Source organism: Drosophila suzukii, chromosome X, assembly GCF_043229965.1.
Source record: "Drosophila suzukii chromosome X, CBGP_Dsuzu_IsoJpt1.0, whole genome shotgun sequence".
NCBI classification, from domain to species: domain Eukaryota; kingdom Metazoa; phylum Arthropoda; class Insecta; order Diptera; family Drosophilidae; genus Drosophila; species Drosophila suzukii.
Genome location: NC_092084.1, coordinates 14,588,591 through 14,608,579, shown reverse-complemented (window position 1 = coordinate 14,608,579; position 19,989 = coordinate 14,588,591). Strand labels below are relative to the sequence as shown.

General features: G+C 55.2%; 1 protein-coding gene across 1 annotated transcript; it reads left to right on the top strand.

The window, feature by feature from the left end:
* Window positions 1-241: 241 nt before the first annotated feature.
* Window positions 242-19,949, top strand: HERC2 (E3 ubiquitin-protein ligase HERC2). Its single transcript, XM_036819944.3, has 11 exons — window positions 242-2,603; window positions 3,276-3,844; window positions 3,904-4,452; window positions 4,546-5,483; window positions 5,553-5,703; window positions 5,759-7,530; window positions 7,599-7,972; window positions 8,041-15,742; window positions 15,829-16,312; window positions 18,846-19,022; window positions 19,088-19,949. The coding sequence occupies exons 1-11, from the start codon at window positions 725-727 to the stop codon at window positions 19,238-19,240; spliced, it is 14,748 nt and encodes a 4,915-aa protein (XP_036675839.2). The 5' UTR covers window positions 242-724; the 3' UTR covers window positions 19,241-19,949.
* Window positions 19,950-19,989: the final 40 nt, after the last annotated feature.

Below are 19,989 nucleotides of genomic sequence, written 5' to 3'. Positions count from 1 at the left end.
AGGTAAACGTAAAATCCAATTCTTATATACATATGCAATAATACATCTTTAAGCTTATTTACGTTTTGTGCAATAAAGAAAATCAAGAACAGATAGCCAGTACTCACTGTATTGTTTTGTTTTCTTAGCAGTGACTGCCATCCAGACCAGTGACTGGAAACGGGTCACGGCTGAAAACTATCGCCCATTGAAGCATATCGATAGTGTGCACTACCTGAAATCGATTGCTTGTTGGGTAGTTTGCACCTCCCCCTGATATCGATTGCCACAATTTTATTTCATTTTAAAATAATTCTTTGATTTAAATTCGCATTGTACTGGCAATTGGCAGGGTCGTTACAAACGGAAAGTGCGAATATCGGAGAGTGCGAGTGCAGGGGAACCAGTCTGGGTGTCGTAACTCCAGGCGGAGTCACAGAATGACCAGTGCGGAGAAGGATAACAACGGATTATCCTGATCCTGGACTCGGACTCCCGAGTGCAGTTGTGTGCGTGCCCTGCGTGCGCCCCCGCGAGTGCGTGTGTCTGTGTGTGCAGTGTGTGTGCCAGTGACGACATTGACCCGCCCCCGCCCACAACACACAACCCCCTCCGCCCCCGCAAACACCAACCCCTTCGCAGGGAAAATGTGCCATGCCATTGCTGTTGTTGTGGCTTTGGTTGTTGTTTCTAGGCTAACTTAGGCGGGGGAGCACTAGAAAAGTCAAAGCCGAGAAAAAAAACCATGTTCAATCGCCAACCGAGCGGAGGAGCTGGACCCAGTGGCCAGGGAGCGGGCACCAGCTCGCAGGCAGCTCCCGCCCCACCAGCCAATGCAGCTGGAGGAGGAGGAGGAGCATCTGCATCTGGATCTGGATCATCCGGTTCTGGATCATCACAACCGCCTAGCCAATCGCCCGATCTCTACCTGCGCCCGCTGCCCTTCCTCGACGCCAAGTGGCTGCGCGCCGATCTCATCGCCTCCCTGCGCAACGCCGCCGATGGCTCCGTGCTGTGGAACCACCTGATCCAGGACTGTGAGCTGGTCTCCTCGCCCACCGCCCCCCTCCTGAATGCCCGTGGCCAGCTGTCCTACCTGGGCGACGATGGCAAGCACTACTGCGGCGCCCAGCAGCTTAAGTGCTCCTGCTGTCAGCCGGAATACTGTGGTCCACTCTCCGCCTGCAACTGCGATGGCTGCCGACCCCTGGACTCGGACACGGCCATCAAGAAGCTCACCACCCAGGCCGCAGCCCAGCAGGCGGCCCATCTTAGCCAGGCCACCGATATGGTCCTTAGCGGCTGGCTCTGGAGTCAGCCGCCATCGCAGCAGGCGCGCCTGGACTGCCAGCGTTCCATGATCTCTGAGCTGCAGGAGCTGGCCTTGCGCGCAGCCGGCAACTGCTTGTCCGCCCAACATCTTCGCCAGCAACTATTTATCTACGAGCGCTACTTTGTCGCCCTGAAGAGAGAGCGGGAGCGGGAGCGTCCGCCCGCGACAAGCACACAAGCGGTGCCGGCCAGCAACACCGCCGCCACCGCAAGCACCGCCATTGTCGCCGCCACCAATGCCATCAATGCAGTGGAGCCCCAGCCGACGGAGCAGCCCGAGCACGGAGCCCTCGGCTTGGCGCGAGTGGCCACCCGGGCCGCCCTGAACTTTAGCTTCGCCTTCCTGCGGCGCGCCTGGCGCTCCGGCGAGGACATGGAAATGTGCAGCGAACTGCTGAGCGAGGCGCTGGCTTCTCTGCAGGAACTGCCGGAGGCCACGCTCTTCGATGCAGCCGTCGTCTCGTCGCTCTGGCTGGAGGTTATGGAGCGCTCCATAAAATTTCTGCGGCTGGTGGCGCTCGGTGATCCGATGGGTGGTCGTTGTACTGCACCACTTAACGATCGCCACACAGCACTGTGCCTGCTCCTGGAGCTGGGCGTCCAGAAGGGCACGCTGGCTGCCACGCTCGAGTGCGTTGTTTTGTTGCTGATGCTCTGGGAAAAGGATCGCGCCGGCAACGACAACCGGGACATGCCGCGCAAGACAGGCGCCCCGCTGCAGCGCATTCTGCTGCGCTACCAGAAGATTGGAGCCACATCGAAGGGAGGCGGCCTCGTCGGCGGAGAACCTGCTCCAGTGGCCAGTGCCACCGAAACCTTCCTGCGCTTTCTCTCGCTGCCCAAGAGCAGTGCGGCCATTGTGGACCTACGTCGCGCCGCCGTCGTCATCATTTCTCACCTGGACCGGATGGTACAGCCGCTAGTGCCGCGCTGCCTGCTCCGCGGCGGACACGCCCCTGCCGCATCGTCCAGTTCGGCACCCCAGCAGCGGGTCTATGCCCTGGGCTGGCCATCGCTCTCCAAGGATCAGCAGGGATTCAGCGCTGAGCCGGCGCTGAGCTGGAGTGGAGAAGCAACATCGGTGCCCACGCTCAACTGCCGCTTCCAGATCAAGCAGGTGGCCTGCTGCGAGAGCCAGATGCTCCTTCTCAGCGAGGAGGGCAAGCTGCACACCTGGCGTCTGGCCAAGCCGGAAGCGGAACCGCTGCCCATGGAGGAGGTCGCTCACGAGGTGTTCATCAGCATCGCCGGCCACTGCGAGGGTCGTCACTTTCTGGCCATTGATAGCAACCGTAAGTCGAAGAAAAAGGCTACCCAGGAATGGATTAAGCTGCTTTGAAGCGCATGTTTAGATATTATATTCTATCCGTTTTAACTAGCATGTTATAGGGTATTAGAAGGCATTTGTTGACTTAGCAGTACTTGGAAAAGAAGGATTCATACTATATAATCGGATCGATCAAATTATTATTTACCATATATCGCTTAATATCGCTATTCAGTAACTTAAGATTATATACATTGTCGTAGGTATGCACCATAGTGTAAAGATTCTTGAAAATCTACTTTACTGTTGCCATGTCTGGAATATTGTGTAAATAATCCTACGAAAGGCACTCCAATTTCTGTCTTACGATGCATGTACAAACATTTCTCTTGGGAAAAACATTTGTTAACAAATGGTTTCTATAATTATTTGTTTAAAATATTTAATTTTAAAAGCTTTGATCACCTATGGTGCCAAAGAAGATATAAACTTGCAAACGATATTTATTTTTATAAGGAAATTATTGGAAGTTCGCTAAGGACCCTTATCTGTCCTGATAAGTTTCGAAAGAAAAGTGTAGCATGCTTTTTAGCGTTATCAAAGGTTTAGTTAGTAGGTGGGTAGAAACTATAAAATGAATTATTAACTTAAGATAACAATGCACTATTCCTAATCCCAATCTCCTTACTCCTTGCAGACAATGCTTACTCCTGGGGCACTGGAGAAGATCACCGACTGGGTCATGGGGACACGCATGCCCGCGCCGTGCCCACCAAGATTGCTGCCCTGGAACAGCACTGCGTCCAGTCCGTCTACTGCGGTTGCTCCTACAGCGCGGCAATCACCTGCGGCGGGAATCTGCTGACGTGGGGACGCGGAACGTATGCCCGCCTGGGCCACGGAAACAGCGATGATCGCTGCCTGCCTACTCTAGTGGCGGCGCTGGCCGAGCACATGGTGGTGGACGTGGCCCTGGGCAGCGGCGATGCCCACTCATTGGCTCTCACATCTAAGGGATTGGTGTTCGCCTGGGGCGATGGTGACTACGGCAAACTGGGCAATGGCAACTGCAACGGCAGCCTCCAGCCGATTCTTGTGGAATCACTACCCCGGGTGCAGCGCATCTTTGCGGGCTCCCAGTTCTCGGTGGCTCTGAGCAGCGAGGGTCAGCTCTTCACTTGGGGCAAGGCCACCTGTCTGGGCCACCAATTGGTAGAGCGCAGTGTCCAGGGTTGCAGTGTTCCGCGTCTCGTCACCAGTTTGCAGGTTAGTTATTTTCAGGATCCATATATGCTCCTATCTCACTCTCTCATCTTTGCTTTCAGCACAAACGCATCGTGGACGTGGCCGTGGGTGTGGCTCATTGTCTAGCGCTCTCCAGCAGCGGGGAGGTCTTCGGATGGGGCCGTAACGACAGCCAGCAAATCTGTCCAGCCTCCGTGTCCAGCGAACCGTTGTTGCGGACGCCCATCCTCGTGGCATTGCCTACGCTTCCGGCCAGCGGAATCGCCTGCACCAGCGCCCAAAGTCTGGTGTGGACCCAGAGCTCACAACAGGGTGTGCCGCTGCGCGCCCCCTTTGTCATCGATTTAGGGGAGCCCACGTTTCGCCTGCTCGACCAACTGCTGAGCATGTGCAGCAGTCAGGACAACCGGCAGACTCCAAATCAGGAAAGCGAGTGCATCGCCGTGGCTTGCCTCAACCTGATCCGCCTCCAGCTGCTTGCTCTCATCGCCAACGGAGTTGAGCCACGCCAGGTGGGCCTCGCCAGTGGCAGTCGTCTCCTCGGCAGCCTGAAGACGCGTGTCCTCGGGTTGGCTGGTGGCAGCCAAGTGCTACGCACAATCCAAGTAGCCGCTCAACAGGCACTGCAGGTAAGAGGATTTGCATTTAGGTTAAGTTAGTTTATTGAGAGTCCAACTAGTTTTCATGAACTAATATAAACCTTATGTTACCTTTCATCATAGGACGGTTGGAGTGTCCTGCTGCCCACAGCAGCGGAGCGTGCCCAGACGCTCACCTCTCTGCTGCCCTCGGAACCGGGACAGGCGTCCTCCGCTGGCCACCGCTTCATGACGGACCTCCTAGTCAGCTCCCTGATGGCCGAGGGCGGATTGGAATCGGCGCTGCAGCACGCCATCCGCCTGGAAAGCAGCTCCTGCTCCGCGGACTGCGGTGACGGCGTCCATTTGCCTTTGCTGCAGTTGATTACACGACTGCTAGGCAACAACGCCGCTCTCTCGCAGACACGACTCTCGCCCACTTTGGGCAAGCAGCAAGAGAAGGAGGAGGAGGAGCGCGAGCAGCACCATCAGGAACCGAGTACCAGTCCCAGCTTGAGTCTGCTGCACCGCTTCCAGCGCCTGCTGCTGGCCCACATTCACCAGGCGGAGCCCGAGGAGGAAACCACTGGTGCCGAAGCGCTATTGTTGCAATACCTACATGCCCTAATCCCTGCCTGCGTGAGCACTCTGCAGAAGGCCCACGAATTGGCGCTGCAGTGTCGGGAGCCGGGCGAACATTCCCTAAGTCATCAGGTGGGTCATCTGGGTCGCGTCCTCCAGGCGGACATTTCAGACGCCCTGCTGCACGAGCTGCTGGTGGGCCTGGTGCTGCTCAAGCGCGATCGTCCCCAGTGTCTGGGTGGTCTGCGTTGGGCGCGCCTGTTCCTGCCCCTGCTTCGCGTCCTGGACAGACTCAATCGAGCCCTTGGCGAGGGAGAGCTGCGCGACGGCGACGACATGGGCTGGCCCGGCATTATTTGTCGCGGTGGACCCAAGGGTGGACCACCGCCGGCCGATCCCGAGACGCACTATGTGCGCCGAGCGGACATGGAGAATTTACTGCTCGACGGCAGTCGCATCATCATCCTAGCTGGCTATGTCTGCGATCTAAGCGGATATAAGTGAGTAAACTCGGGCAGCTTAAGCTCCAAACACAATCATGTCTTCCTTTTGACAATCACCCTTTGCAGCTGCGAGTCAGAGACGCTACGAAGCATTTTAGATGCGGGCCTAGGCAAGGATCTTACGGCCGAGATGAGCAACCACAGGAGCGCCATGGAATACATCCTTCAGCACCACAAGCTGGGCAAATACATGGCGCAGGCTAGCAACGAAGAGAAGGTAGGGTCTATAAAAAAATGCAATATTCTTTGACTAATGATTTAATTTTATATAGACATCGGCGCCTGGACCCAGCCGTCTCACCCACTTTAGTTCGGAGTGCGCTCTGGCGCAGCTGCTTGGCCTGGTGGCAAACCTGATGTGCAGCGGACCGGCCCTGCAGCCGGCTGAGCTGCAATGCCGCCAGCTGGACAAGTCCAACCTGCTAAGCGGTGGCCTACAGCTGCTCCAGCCGAGCAATCCGTTTGACGAAGAGAAGGGAGAGGCGCGCAGCAGCCAAAGTTGTCACAGCACGGCGGGCAACACGCCCACAGAGCAACCGCCCCCGTTGCCGCTACAACAGCAACTGGCTCCGGGACGTGGCAAGTCCCAGCTGCAGCAGCGGGCAGATGCTTTCATCAGCGGCCTGGCAGAGGCCCGGCTTTCCGAGCCGCCGGTGGCCGCTTGGCTGGCGCTCACCGAGCGCTACTGTAAGGCGCATAACTTGATGTGGCACCAGGAGTTCGCCACGGAACATCCCGTCCAGGAGCTGGAGCGCTTGCTGAGCGCCGTGCTCATCCGGCACCAGTATCTCGGCGGTTTAGTGCTGAGCGCACTGGAGACGACAGAGTCGCCGCCGCCACGACAACTGGGAGAAATCATTAGGCTGGTCCACCAAGCCAAGTGGTCGGTGGTTCGCACACGGCAGCAGCTGAACCGCAGTTACAAGGAGGTGTGTGCCCCCATCCTGGAGCGCTTGCGCTTCCTGCTCTACGAGGTTCGACCGGCGGTCAGTCCACAACAGCGTGGATTACGCCGCCTGCCCATTCTGCAGCGTCCGCCGCGCTTCCGCATGCTGGTCCGTCGTCTCCTCCAGGAGCTGCGTTCCTCGCGGCAGCCGGCTAAACCGGAAGATCTGCTCAATGCCACTATTCAGCAGGAGCAAGAGAAAAAGCCCCAGGCTATGCCCAAACAGGAGCTAGAGGAACAGGAAGAGGAGGAAACGTTGTTGCGACGGCTGAATGAACGCCAGATCCATGGCGAGGGAGAGCTGGACCCGGGGCTCATGCAGGACATTGTGGACTTTGCTCTGCAGGACAGCTGCGACGTAGAGACGGCGCGACGGGCCATGTACTGCCAGATGCAGAGATACCAACTGAGGCTGGCCGGTCTCCAGCTTGTCCAGCAACTTCTGGAACTGCATGGCCTGTTGGATGCAACGCAGTACAGTCTGCTAAACGGTTTCCTCGGACTACACTTGAAAGCCACATCCGCCGAAAGAGGAGGAGGATCTGCGGGATCCGGGAGCTCCCTGCATGTTCTTGGCCAGCTGAACATGATAAGTGCCTACCAGAAGGCCAGACTACTGCTGGCACAAGCCCGCGTCCTCGACTGGGCGGTCCGGGAGCTGCGTCGTCTGGTTAACCAGGAGCAGCAGGGCCACGCCCGCGGCAAGGACAGCACCAATCTGGGCACCTATGTCCTCGTGAAGCGCTTACCGCGTGCCCGCTTCCTCTTGAGCGTGTTCGGACTGCTGGCCAAGGAACTGGGCCCCAACGAGCTGGGCCTGCTCATCAACTCCGGCCTGTTGGGCACCGTGCTTGGATTGCTGGCGCAGACGGGCGGCGAGGGCGTGACCGGTGGTCAGATGCACGGCGAACTGAGTATCCTGTATGAAGACAGCGTGCTGAAGCAAAAATCCAGCAAAGCGCAGCTCAGTGGTCCCGATCTGGCCAAACTCATGAAAATCGGCACCAGGATTGTGAGGGGAACGGACTGGAAGTGGGGTGACCAGGATGGCAACCCACCCGGCGAGGGGCGCATCATTAGTGAGGTTGGAGAGGACGGGTAAGTTCTGAGACACTGATTCCTGCATCTAATTTCCCAACTTATTCGTTTTGCTTCTTTTTTTCCAGATGGGTGCGTGTGGAATGGTACACGGGAGCCACCAACTCGTATCGCATGGGCAAAGAGGGCCAGTACGATCTTCAGCTGGCTGACAGCGCTCTCAATGTTGCCTCACCCACGGAACCCGAGCGGGAGGATGTCTCCGGTAGCGAAGCCTCGCCCAGCAGCGATTCGCATCCATCGAAATTGCTGCGCCACTGTGCCGCCAAGCTTCTCCAGATCCTGGCCGTCGGAAGTGGACTGCACGGTGCTCAGCTGGATAAACACGCACTGCGCGGCATGACCAGCATGTTCCGGGCCATCATTTACCCCAAACCATCGATGTCCAACATCTCTCATTCGTTGGGTTGGCTGAACCTGGGCTTTATTCGAGCCATTTCTGGTAAGTGTCTTTCGTGTAAATATACTTTTTAAAAATGAATTCCATGAAAATCTGTTCATCCCTCCCAGGCGATTGCCCGCGTCTTTGCCTGGAGCTGAGCACCCCGGGGTGGTTGAGTCACTACCTATCGCTTCTGGAGCAGCCAGCGGGCAATGAGGCTGGCGTCTATCGGCAGCTCCACTGCCTGCGCCTGCTGCAGTTCATCCTGGCGCAGTGGGGTGTCGAGGAGGAGCCACGGATGCCCGCCCTGGTGCACCAACTGTTTGCCACACTGGGACGCATCGCGCTCCACTGCCCCGGTGATGCCAGTCTGCTGCCCACGGCCGAGGGCAAGGCGCGCGTCCTGCTCACCGCCTCACATTCGGGCAGCGTGGCCGAGGAGCTGGTGGCCCTATTGCGCCGCCTGCACACGTTACCCTCTTGGAATCCTGTCATCAATTCCTTCCTGGCGCAGAAACTTTGCGTGGCCGCCGAACTTCTGGCAGAGCAATCGCCACACTCCACGTCGCTGGACAGTGAACAGGTGTTCGTGCTGGGTGTGCTCGGCGCCATGGGTGGCCACGATCTGCGGCCCCGCGTGGGCCTCCACTGCTTCCACGAAGGTAGCCACATGGTGATCGCAAGCTTCACGCCCAAGGGACGATGTCTGCTGGCGCCCGGCGGTGTGGGATCTGGCGTGGGATTCGTGAAGGTGCAACTGCCGGCGGTTATGCCCCATTTGGATCACAGCGTCTTTAGTCTGAGTCGTCTGCCGATGAACGAAATGCTACTGAATGCCTGGACAGTGCTGCTCTATGGACCAGCACCGGAACTCCGGGACCTGCCCAGCAGCCCGGATGGTCGCCTGGACTTGGCCCTGCTCCGGGCCCAGCAACTCCAAATGGCAGTGCTGCATACGAATGGAGTGCTATATCGCCACCAAGTAGCTTTACGGCGCATCCTCAAGCAACGTGCTCCGGGCAGCATCTATGCATCCGCCGAGGAAACGGACCGAAGCGTCCCGGATTCGCAGCAGCAGCCAGTGGAGCAGCAGGAGCCAGAGCAGCAGCAGCTGTCTACAGGAAGTAGTCAGGAGTCGCAGCTCTTGATACAGTGCATCCTTTTGCGAGCCACCCAGGCATCGCCAGTGAAAGCCTGCTACAGCTACATGGATCTAGCGACAGCCGCCCTCAACTGCATCCAATCTCTGGCCACTCAGGCTCACCAGGAACTGAGCGAGGGTGGCAACGTCGCTCCCAACGCCCATTCCCTGTCAACACCCCCTCAACCGACGATGGTGCACGGAGTGCCGGTCTACAATGTGGCCAAGAAGGAGCAGAAGCCTCCGGAGCAAGTGGAGACCAAATCCAAGTGGCCGGCAGCGGCCACCGATGCTCAGCTTATTGGGCAGATTATGGAGATGGGATTCACCCGTCGAACCGTGGAATTCGCCCTCAAGCAACTGTCGCTGCAGGCGGAGATCATGCCCACACCCGAGCAAATAGTGCAATGGATCTTGGAGCATCCGGACGTGTGTGCCAACACCATCGAAGAGGATACGCTGCCACTGGCGTCTTCGAACTCGTCGCACGATCCGGAGGCGGATTCGGATAATGAGTGTCCTAGCTCGGATTCAACGACCTCATCCTCATCGTCCTCCTCCTCCTCCTCGGATACCGTAGAGGGTCAGCCGGTGGCCGCCAGTGCAGCCTCTCTTCAGATAAAGTTCCAGACTCGCAAGGATTTCCAGACCGCAGATCTCTACGCCTTGTATGTGCGCGGACTGGTTCGCCCGGGAATGACGGTGCGTTGCTGTCGGGACTTTGAGGAGATCAAGCAGGGCGACATGGGCACCGTACTCATTGTGGACACCGAGGGACTTCACGATCTCAACGTCCAAGTGGACTGGCGCAACCATGGCAGCACCTATTGGGTGTGCTTTGTGCACATTGAACTGGTGGAGGCGGCCCTGGCCCAACACCAGCCCCGTCCCCCGCCCATCGCGGTTGGTGCACGGGTGAGGCTGCGCGCCTCAGCGCTCCGATATGGATTGCTGTGTCAGCTGCGTCTGGGCAGGGCGCAGGGATCGACGGCCATTGGTGTGGTGAGTTCTGTGCGCAGCAAACAGCTCACTGTAGACTTTCCGGACCTGCCCGCCTGGCAGGGTCACATCAACGAGGTGGAACTGGTGGCCCCGCTGCCCACGTCAATGAACAACCCTTTCTTGGGCGATACCTGCAGTCCAGCGGCGGCCAGCGATCTCATCGAGGATTGGTCGCGATGCATTCGTTCGCTAACGGTGAGTTCCAATGAGGCAGCTGCCAAGCATTTGCTTAATGGCAGCAACCAGCCGTGGCAGAGCTGCTCCAGCGGTCCCTGTCGCCATTGGATCCGCCTGGAGCTGCATGACCGCATCCTCGTCCACAGCCTGACCCTTAAGGTTAGCCCCGAGGATCACTCGCACATGCCATCGCTGCTGGAGATCCGCGTGGGCGAATGCATCGATAGCCTCAAGGAGTACACCTGGATCCCGGTGCCGGCGGGTGCTAGTCGAGTGCTGCTCATGCAGCACGTGCCAACGTACTACCCCTGGGTGGAAGTGGTGGTCAAGCAGTGCCAGAACAATGGCATTCAGTGCAAGGTACACGGCATCAAGTTCGTGGGTCGCCGCCAGCAACCGGATCTCCACCACATTCTGGCCAACGCCCAGTTTCTGGCCAGCGAATACGGCGGCGGAGTGGGACCGACATCGGCAGGAGCCGGATCCGGAGCGCTGAGCGCATCCCACGTAGAACCTGGAGCTGCGCCCGAGCAGGATCTGCCCTGCACCGTTATGGTGTGGGGTCTTAACGACAAAGAGCAGCTGGGCGGCCTCAAGGGATCCAAAGTAAAGGTTCCAACCTTCTCACAGACCATCAGTCGGCTGCGCCCCATCCACATTGCGGGCGGATCTAAAAGCCTGTTCATTGTGAGTCAGGATGGCAAGGTTTACGCCTGCGGCGAGGGAACCAACGGACGACTTGGCCTGGGCGTAACCCACAATGTGCCAATGCCCCACCAGTTGCCCGTGCTGCATCAGTATGTGGTGAAGAAAGTGGCCGTCCACTCCGGCGGAAAGCACGCTCTAGCCCTCACACTCGACGGGAAGGTGTTCTCCTGGGGCGAGGGTGAAGATGGCAAACTCGGCCATGGCAACCGGACAACGCTGGACAAGCCGCGACTGGTGGAGGCGCTGCGAGCCAAGAAGATCCGCGATGTGGCCTGTGGGTCATCCCATTCGGCGGCTATCAGTAGCCAGGGTGAGCTTTACACCTGGGGCCTGGGAGAGTACGGACGCCTGGGGCATGGAGATAATGCCACGCAGCTAAAACCCAAGTTGGTGGCAGCGTTGGCCGGAAGAAGGGTCGTCCAAGTGGCCTGCGGCAGTCGGGATGCACAAACTCTTGCCCTGACGGAGGACGGAGCGGTGTTTTCGTGGGGCGACGGCGATTTCGGAAAACTAGGACGCGGCGGCAGCGAGGGATCGGATACCCCACACGAGATCGAAAGGCTCTCGGGGATCGGAGTGGTGCAGATCGAGTGCGGGGCCCAGTTCAGCTTGGCCCTAACGCGAGCCGGAGAAGTATGGACCTGGGGCAAGGGCGACTACTATCGCCTGGGCCACGGCGGAGATCAGCACGTGCGCAAGCCGCAACCCATTGGAGGATTGCGCGGCCGACGGGTCATCCACGTGGCCGTTGGTGCCCTGCACTGCCTAGCGGTCACAGATGCCGGTCAGGTGTACGCCTGGGGAGACAACGACCACGGACAGCAAGGCAGTGGCAATACGTTTGTGAACAAAAAGCCGGCTTTGGTCATCGGATTGGATGCGGTGTTCGTGAATCGGGTGGCCTGCGGCAGTTCGCACTCCATTGCCTGGGGACTGCCCAATACATCTATGGATGAGGAGAAGCGAGGGCCGGTGCCCTTTGGCAGCACGCGAGATCCCTTAGGTGGAAGCAGCCTGGGCATCTACGAATCGGAGACGGTGCAAACGCTGAAGCAGGAGGCCAAGCCGATGAATCTCAGCAGCCTGAGCGAGAGCCTGGCACTGGAGACTCCAGCGGCCAGGCAGGCGGCTCTGGGTCACGTCCTGCGCGCAATGAGCATCCTTCAAGCACGCCAGCTCATCGTGGCCGCGTTAACCAGCCACAGCAAGGTGAACTACAAGGAGCGGGGAGCGGCCGGTGGCGAGGAGGATCAACTGACGGGTGGAACGATAATGGGAGCACCGCTGCAACTGGCGGAAACGATTGCCCAGGGAGGCGGCGAGGCGCCGGCCGATGCCACAGATGCCGCTTTGCAGGAGCACAGTCCCGAGGCAGCCATGGATGCGCTGACCGGAGGCGTAGGAGTGTCCGGTGGAGCTGCCACACTGCCGCCGCTCACCGCTGGCCCACTGAGCGCCTTCCAGAGCCTAACCGGATCCCTGTCCATGTCGGGATCGCTCTCGAGCAGCGCCCTGCCTCAGCACAAGCATTCCCGGATGTCGGCCAGCGCCATGTCCGTGATGGCCGCCACCATGACGCAGCAGGAGGAGATTCTATCGCACATTGGCAACTGCCACGGTCTGGACGACTTCGGCGGACTGCTGGGTGAGCCGGAGGCCAAGAGCCTGGTGGAACTGCTGAAATTGGCCGTGTGCGGACGTTGCGGACCACCGAGCACCGCCCAGACCATCGGCGACACCCTAATTTCTCTGGGAGCTGGATCACCTCCGGTTGCCGCCATGCTCCTGGAGACATGCATCACGGAACTGGAGGACTTGTGCACGTCGCGCCATTGCCTGGGTAAGTCACCCAAGCCAGTAATGCAGGAGAGCAGCCACCCGTATGTGGATAACGTCAATGTGACCGGAGTTGTGCGCATTCCCGGAGCAGAGATGCTGCGCCTGGAGTTCGACAGCCAGTGCAGCACGGAGAAGCGCAACGATCCCTTGGTGATAATGGACGGCTCTGGTCGGGTGCTGGCCATGCGCTCGGGTCGGGAGTTTGCCCACTGGGCGCCGGAGATCCGGGTGCCGGGAGACGAGTTGCGCTGGAAGTTCTCATCGGACAGCTCGGTGAACGGATGGGGTTGGCGCTTCTGGGTGCACGCCATCATGCCGGCGGCCACGCTGGGCGAGAGCGGATCGGATAGGGCGGTGCTGTCGCAGCCCTCGATGGCGCTGGTCATGTCGCTGCTGGATTCCCGGCTCGCTCCTCGCCAGCCGACTGTTCTGCTCCGTTTGGCCTCCGCATTGGCCGCCTGCTCCCAACTAGGAGCACTCACCACCGCCCAGAGGATATGGTCTCTGCGCAAACTTCATGCCGTTCTGCTGCTGGAACAGGCTCCTCGTCCGCAGGATCCTGCGCTGTCCACGCTGCTCCAGCCCCTGATACCGGAGCTATTGCGGCAGTACGAGTACGAGGAGCCTCAGGTACGTGGTGGAATCCATCTGATGCACTCGGATTACTTCAAGACTCTGGCTGCCCTGGCCTGCGACATGCAGCTGGATGCCACGCTGCCCGCCACCTCATCATCCTCGGCCGCAGCAGCGGGCTCGTCCTCCACCGGAGATGTGCACAAGTGGGCCTGGTTCAAGCGCTACTGCATTGCCGTCCGAGTTGCCCAATCCCTCATCCGGCGCACGGAGCTGCCACGAGCATTTTGCCTGGAGGTGCGCAAAAAGTTTGCCGAAATGCTGCCCAGTTCCAGCACAAACTCGCATATTAATCCGGGCGGCCAATCGCCAGGGGCCTCCATGTTGAACTCCACAACTTCACTGTCGTCAAGCACGGCCAGCAATGTGTCCCCGCCGCCGGGTACCATTAGCGAGCATCACGATCTGCACTGCCATGCCCACCACTTGGATTCCACCAGCACGTTGCTGCACGAGGATCACACGCTGTTCCAGGCGCCGCATGATGCCCAACTGCTGCAGTGGCTCAACCGGCGACCCGACGACTGGGCCCTCAGTTGGGGTGGAGCCAGCACAATCTACGGATGGGGTCACAACCATCGCGGCCAGCTGGGCGGATTGGAAGGCAGCCGGATTAAGACGCCAACGCCCTGCGAGGCGCTCAGCCTGCTGCGTCCGGTTCAGTTGGCCGGCGGAGAGCAATCCCTGTTCGCTGTGACGCCCGATGGCAAGCTCTTTGCCACGGGCTACGGATCCGGTGGACGACTGGGCGTCGGTGGCAGCGACAGCTGGGCCATTCCCACGCTGCTGGGATCGTTGCAGCACGTGTTCGTCAAGAAGGTGGCCGTCAACTCCGGCGGAAAGCACTGCCTGGCGCTGACCACCGAGGGCGAAGTGTACGCCTGGGGCGAAGGCGAGGACGGAAAGCTGGGTCACGGCAATCGGATGAGCTACGACCGGCCCAAGCTGGTGGAGCACCTTAATGGAATGAGCGTGGCGGACATAGCTTGCGGCAGTGCCCACTCTGCGGCGATCACGGCCAGCGGCCATGTGCTCACCTGGGGCAAGGGACGCTACGGTCGACTGGGACACGGCGACTCCGAGGATCAGCTGCGACCCAAGTTAGTGGAGGCGTTGCTCGGCTACCGGGCTATCGACATTGCCTGCGGCTCCGGAGATGCTCAGACGCTGTGCATCACGGACGACGACAACGTTTGGAGCTGGGGCGACGGCGACTACGGCAAGCTAGGACGCGGCGGAAGCGATGGTTGCAAGCTGCCCTACAAGATCGAGAGTCTGGCCGGACTGGGAGTGGTCAAGGTGGAGTGCGGCTCGCAGTTCTCGGTGGCGCTCACCAAGTCCGGAGCGGTGTACACCTGGGGCAAGGGCGACTTCCATCGACTGGGTCACGGATCAGTCGACCATGTCCGCCGTCCCAAGAAGGTGGCCGCTCTGCAGGGCAAGAAGATCATTTCGATTGCCACCGGTTCGCTGCACTGCGTCGCCTGTAGCGACTCTGGCGAGGTATACACCTGGGGCGACAACGACGAGGGCCAACTAGGTGACGGCACCGTCACTGCCATCCAACGTCCACGCCTGGTGGCCGCCCTTCAGGGCAAGCACATCGTGAAGGTCACCTGCGGATCCGCGCACACACTGGCCCTATCCACATCGCAGCTGAGCGAGCGACTGCGACCGCTGCCCAATCCGCCGCTGGAGTACGACTTGGTGCGTGATCTGGCGCCGGAGGCCCTGCACGCTCGCCTCATCCTGCTGCACCACTTCTCCGAGCTGGTGTGCCCCTGCCTGGCCATGCTGCCCATCTCCGGCGACCTGAGCCTGGGCGCCCTGAAGGATGTGCTCGTGTACAACATCAAGGAGGCCGCCTTCCGCAAGGTCATCCAAACGACCATGGTGCGGGACAAGCAGCACGGTCCTGTCATCGAGCTGAACCGCATTCAGGTGAAGCGGTCACGCAGCAGGTGCAACGGACTGGCCGGCGTGGATGGGATGAAGAGCGTCTTTGGCCAGATGGTGCAGAAGCTGCCGCTGCTCACCCAGGAGGCACTGGCGCTGCCCCACCGCGTCTGGAAGGTGAAGTTTGTGGGCGAGAGTGTAGACGATTGCGGCGGTGGTTACAGCGAGTCCATCGCCGAGATGTGCGACGAGCTGCAGAACGGCAGTGTGCCGCTCCTGATCAACACGCCAAACGGACGCGGCGAGGCGGGCGCCAATCGCGACTGCTTCCTTCTGGACCCCACCCTGTCTTCGGTGCTCCAGATGAACATGTTCCGCTTCCTGGGCGTCCTCATGGGTATCGCCGTACGCACCGGATCGCCGCTAAGCATTAAGTGAGTATGAATGGGATTAATTCCCTTTGTGGCCTTGCTCCTTGATCCTTGGATAAGCGACTAATACTTTATCGTTTCCCTTTCAGTTTGGCGGAGCCCGTCTGGCGTCAGCTGACCGGCGAGATACTGCGTCCTACAGATCTCACCGAGGTGGACCGCGACTATGTGGCCGGGCTGCTCTGCATCCGCAACATGGACGACGACCCGAAGTTGTTCAACACGCTGGAGCTGCCGTTCTCGACGTCCTCGGCCCGCGGCCACGAGGTGCCGCTGTCCACGCGCTACACGCACATCTCGCCCAGGAACCGTTCGGAGTACGTCCGCCTCGCACTCGGTTTCCGTCTGCACGAGTTCGACGAGCAGGTGAAGGCGGTACGGGACGGCATGTCCAAGGTGATTCCAGTGCCTTTGCTCTCGCTCTTCTCCGCCGCGGAGTTGCAAGCGATGGTCTGCGGCTCGCCGGACATCCCGCTGGGCCTGCTGAAGTCGGTGGCCACCTACAAGGGCTTCGATCCAAGCTCGGCCCTGGTCACCTGGTTCTGGGAGGTGATGGAGGAGTTTACGAATCAGGTAGGTTATACCCTTATCATATCTGTCTGAAACCAAACTAATTGAAGCTAACATCGGCAAACCGAAGTTTATATACCCATGCAGCTAAAACTTTATCATGAATACGTATTAGAAACCTGTAAAAACAATAGTATTGTGCTAAATCTCAGAATAGAAAAGAATATGATCAAAAGCAACGAAGCTTTATATTTATATATTTATATTATATTTAAATTAAAAATCTGACTTAAAACATACAACCCCCTGAAGGGTTGAGTTACAATGTAAAAACCGAAAAAAAATTCTCATTTTTGACAAAAATCTGAGTTTTGTATTTTTGACAAAAATTTAAACTCTTTTTTTCACCAAAAAAGTTCAGTTTTTTGGCTGCCATAACAAAAGTATAAGTCAGAATGAGGAATGTCATACCTTGCTGAGCTCGTTGTTTAATTCCCAATCGATTGGCATTCTAACCTGAAATTTTTTTATTTTTTGCCATTTTTCGAAAAAAAGTGATGCAACCCCTACAAAAAATGAGAAAATTGGTCAAAAAATAAATTTTCCTAAGAATGATGAGGATCGTTAGCATTTTAAGCAAGCTGTTCAAAACGGTCGGTCTTTTAGCTGTACGCCTTAATTTGGCTAAGCTACAATGTAAAAACCGAAAAAAAATTTCGAATTTTTGACAAAAATCTGAATTTTGTATTTTTGACAAAAATTTGAACCCTTTTTTTCACCAAAAAAGTTCAGTTTTTTGGCTGCCATAACAAAAGTATAGGTCAGAATGAGGAATGTCATACCTCGTTGTTTAATTCCCAATCGATTGGCATTCTAACCTGAAATTTTTTTTATTTTTTGCCATTTTTCGAAAAAAAGTGATGCAACCCCTACAAAAAATGAGAAAATTGGTCAAAAAATAAATTTTCCTAAGAATGATGAGGATCGTTAGCGTTTTAAGCAAGCTGTTCAAAACAGTCGGTCTTTTAGCTGTACGCCTTAATTTGGCTAAGCTACGATGTAAAAACCGAAAAAAAATTTCTCATTTTTGACAAAAATCTGAATTTCGCATTTTTGACAAAATTTGAACCCTTTTTTTCACCAAAAAAGTTCCGTTTTTTGGCTGTCATAACAAAAGTATAAGTCAGAATGAGGAATGTCATACCTCGTTGAGCTCGTTGTTTAATTCCCAATCGATTGGCCTTCTAACCTGAAAATTTTTTATTTTTTGCCATTTTTCGAAAAAAAGTGATGCAACCCCTACAAAAAATGAGAAAATTGGTCAAAAAATAAATTTTCCTAAGAATGATGAGGATCGTTAGCGTTTTAAGCAAGCTGTTCAAAACAGTCGGTCTTTTAGCTGTACGCATTAATTTGGCTAAGCTACGATGTAAAAACCGAAAAAAAATTTCTCATTGACAAAAATCTGAATTTCACAGTTTTGACAAAATTTGAACCCTTTTTTTTCACCAAAAAAGTTCAGTTTTTTGGCTGCCATAACAAAAGTGTAAGTCAGAATGAGGAATGTCATACCTCGTTGAGCTCGTTGTTTAATTCCCAATCGATTGGCATTCTAACCTGAAAATTTTTAATTTTTTGCCATTTTTCGAAAAAAAGTGATGCAACCCCTACAAAAAATGAGAAAATTGGTCAAAAAATAAATTTTCCTAAGAATGATGAGGATCGTTAGCATTTTAAGCAAGCTGTTCAAAACGGTCGGTCTTTTAGCTGTACGCCTTAATTTCGCTAAGCTACGATGTAAAAACCGAAAAAAAATTTCTCATTTTTGACAAAAATCTGAATTTCGCATTTTTGACAAAATTTGAACCCTTTTTTTCACCAAAAAAGTTCCGTTTTTTGGCTGTCATAACAAAAGTATAAGTCAGAATGAGGAATGTCATACCTCGTTGAGCTCGTTGTTTAATTCCCAATCGATTGGCCTTCTAACCTGAAAATTTTTTATTTTTTGCCATTTTTCGAAAAAAAGTGATGCAACCCCTACAAAAAATGAGAAAATTGGTCAAAAAATAAATTTTCCTAAGAATGATGAGGATCGTTAGCGTTTTAAGCAAGCTGTTCAAAACAGTCGGTCTTTTAGCTGTACGCCTTAATTTGGCTAAGCTGCGATGTAAAAACCGAAAAAAAATTTCTCATTTTTGACAAAAATCTGATTTTTGTATTTTTGACAAAAATTTGAACCCTTTTTTTCACCAAAATATACCCTTATCATATCTGTCTGAAACCAAACAAAATGAAGCTAACATCGGCAAGCCGAAGTTTATATACCCATGCAGCTAACACTATCATGAATATATATTAGAAATCTGTAAAAACTATAGTATAGTAGAGTATTTTACATATAATATACATTGTTCGAAATTCTGAACTCTTAAATAAGAGCTATATCTCAGAGTAGAAAAGAATGTGATCAAAAACAACGAAGCTTTAAATTCTTTTATATTATATTTAAATTAAAAATCTGACTTAAAACATATAACCTCTGAAGGGTATTATATTATAAAACATAAATCCTTACTTATACTTATATCATTTTCAGGAGCGCTCTCTATTCCTACGCTTCGTCTGGGGTCGCACCCGTTTGCCGCGCACCATTGCCGACTTCCGCGGCCGTGACTTTGTGCTGCAAGTGCTCGAGAAGAATCCGCCTGACCACTTCCTGCCCGAGAGCTATACCTGCTTCTTCCTGCTCAAGATGCCCCGCTACTCATGCAAGGTGTGAACGGACAATCGATTGCCATCTTTAACAACCCAAATAATGCCAAATATCTTTGATTTTAGGCCGTGCTCCTGGAGAAGCTCAAGTATGCCATTCACTTCTGCAAGAGCATCGACACGGACGAGTATGCACGCGTGGCCATGGGCGAACCCACCGAGGCGACCGGCAGCGAGGACAACAGCGACCTGGAGTCGGTGGCCAGCCACGAGGGCTAAACCCACTGTCCATCCACGTTCATCCGGCCCACACCGATCCAACCTGCCTGACCTGAACAACTGGAAAACTGAATAACCGAATAACCGAACAAATGGAGCAAGAGTCTACCGAAGACCTTGGACACCTGGCGAATCTCCCAGCAGTTTATGATGATCCTCACACACTAGGACACACGAAGCCTTCAAGTTAAACCCACTCACGCGACACGTACACATATAAACACGTATAAACATATATTTTAAATTAGCACTTGAATCTGAGCAAGACGACGAATCGAGCGAAGGAGACGGCATGTGAGCGAGAGAAAGAGAGAGAGAGAAACAGAGAGAGAGAGATAGACGGCGAGAGAGCGAAAGGAATAACGATCGGTCGATCGCGTAATGAAACCAAAAAGCAAAGCGTTAAAGTTATTTCCATATTATATATATATATACATATAAATTTAAATATAAATGTTAGTTGAAGTCCACTCATAATTATACACAAGGCTTAAACGTTAGACGCAATCCAATCCATTCCCATCCATCCCGAGTACGAACCCTGCCCCAAACAGTTAATAAGCTAATTGATATTGATAACCCTAAGGCCCTAAAGGGGCTGAATCCGTTTCTAATGATGATCTATTCAAAAGTTAGATGCGCCCTCAAAGCGCTGCAAAGAAAACTATCTGAACTAAACTGAAGCTAAATAAAATACTATGAAATGCAAGGAACCCTGTTTTCAATTAAGTAAAATCCACCCGGGGGCG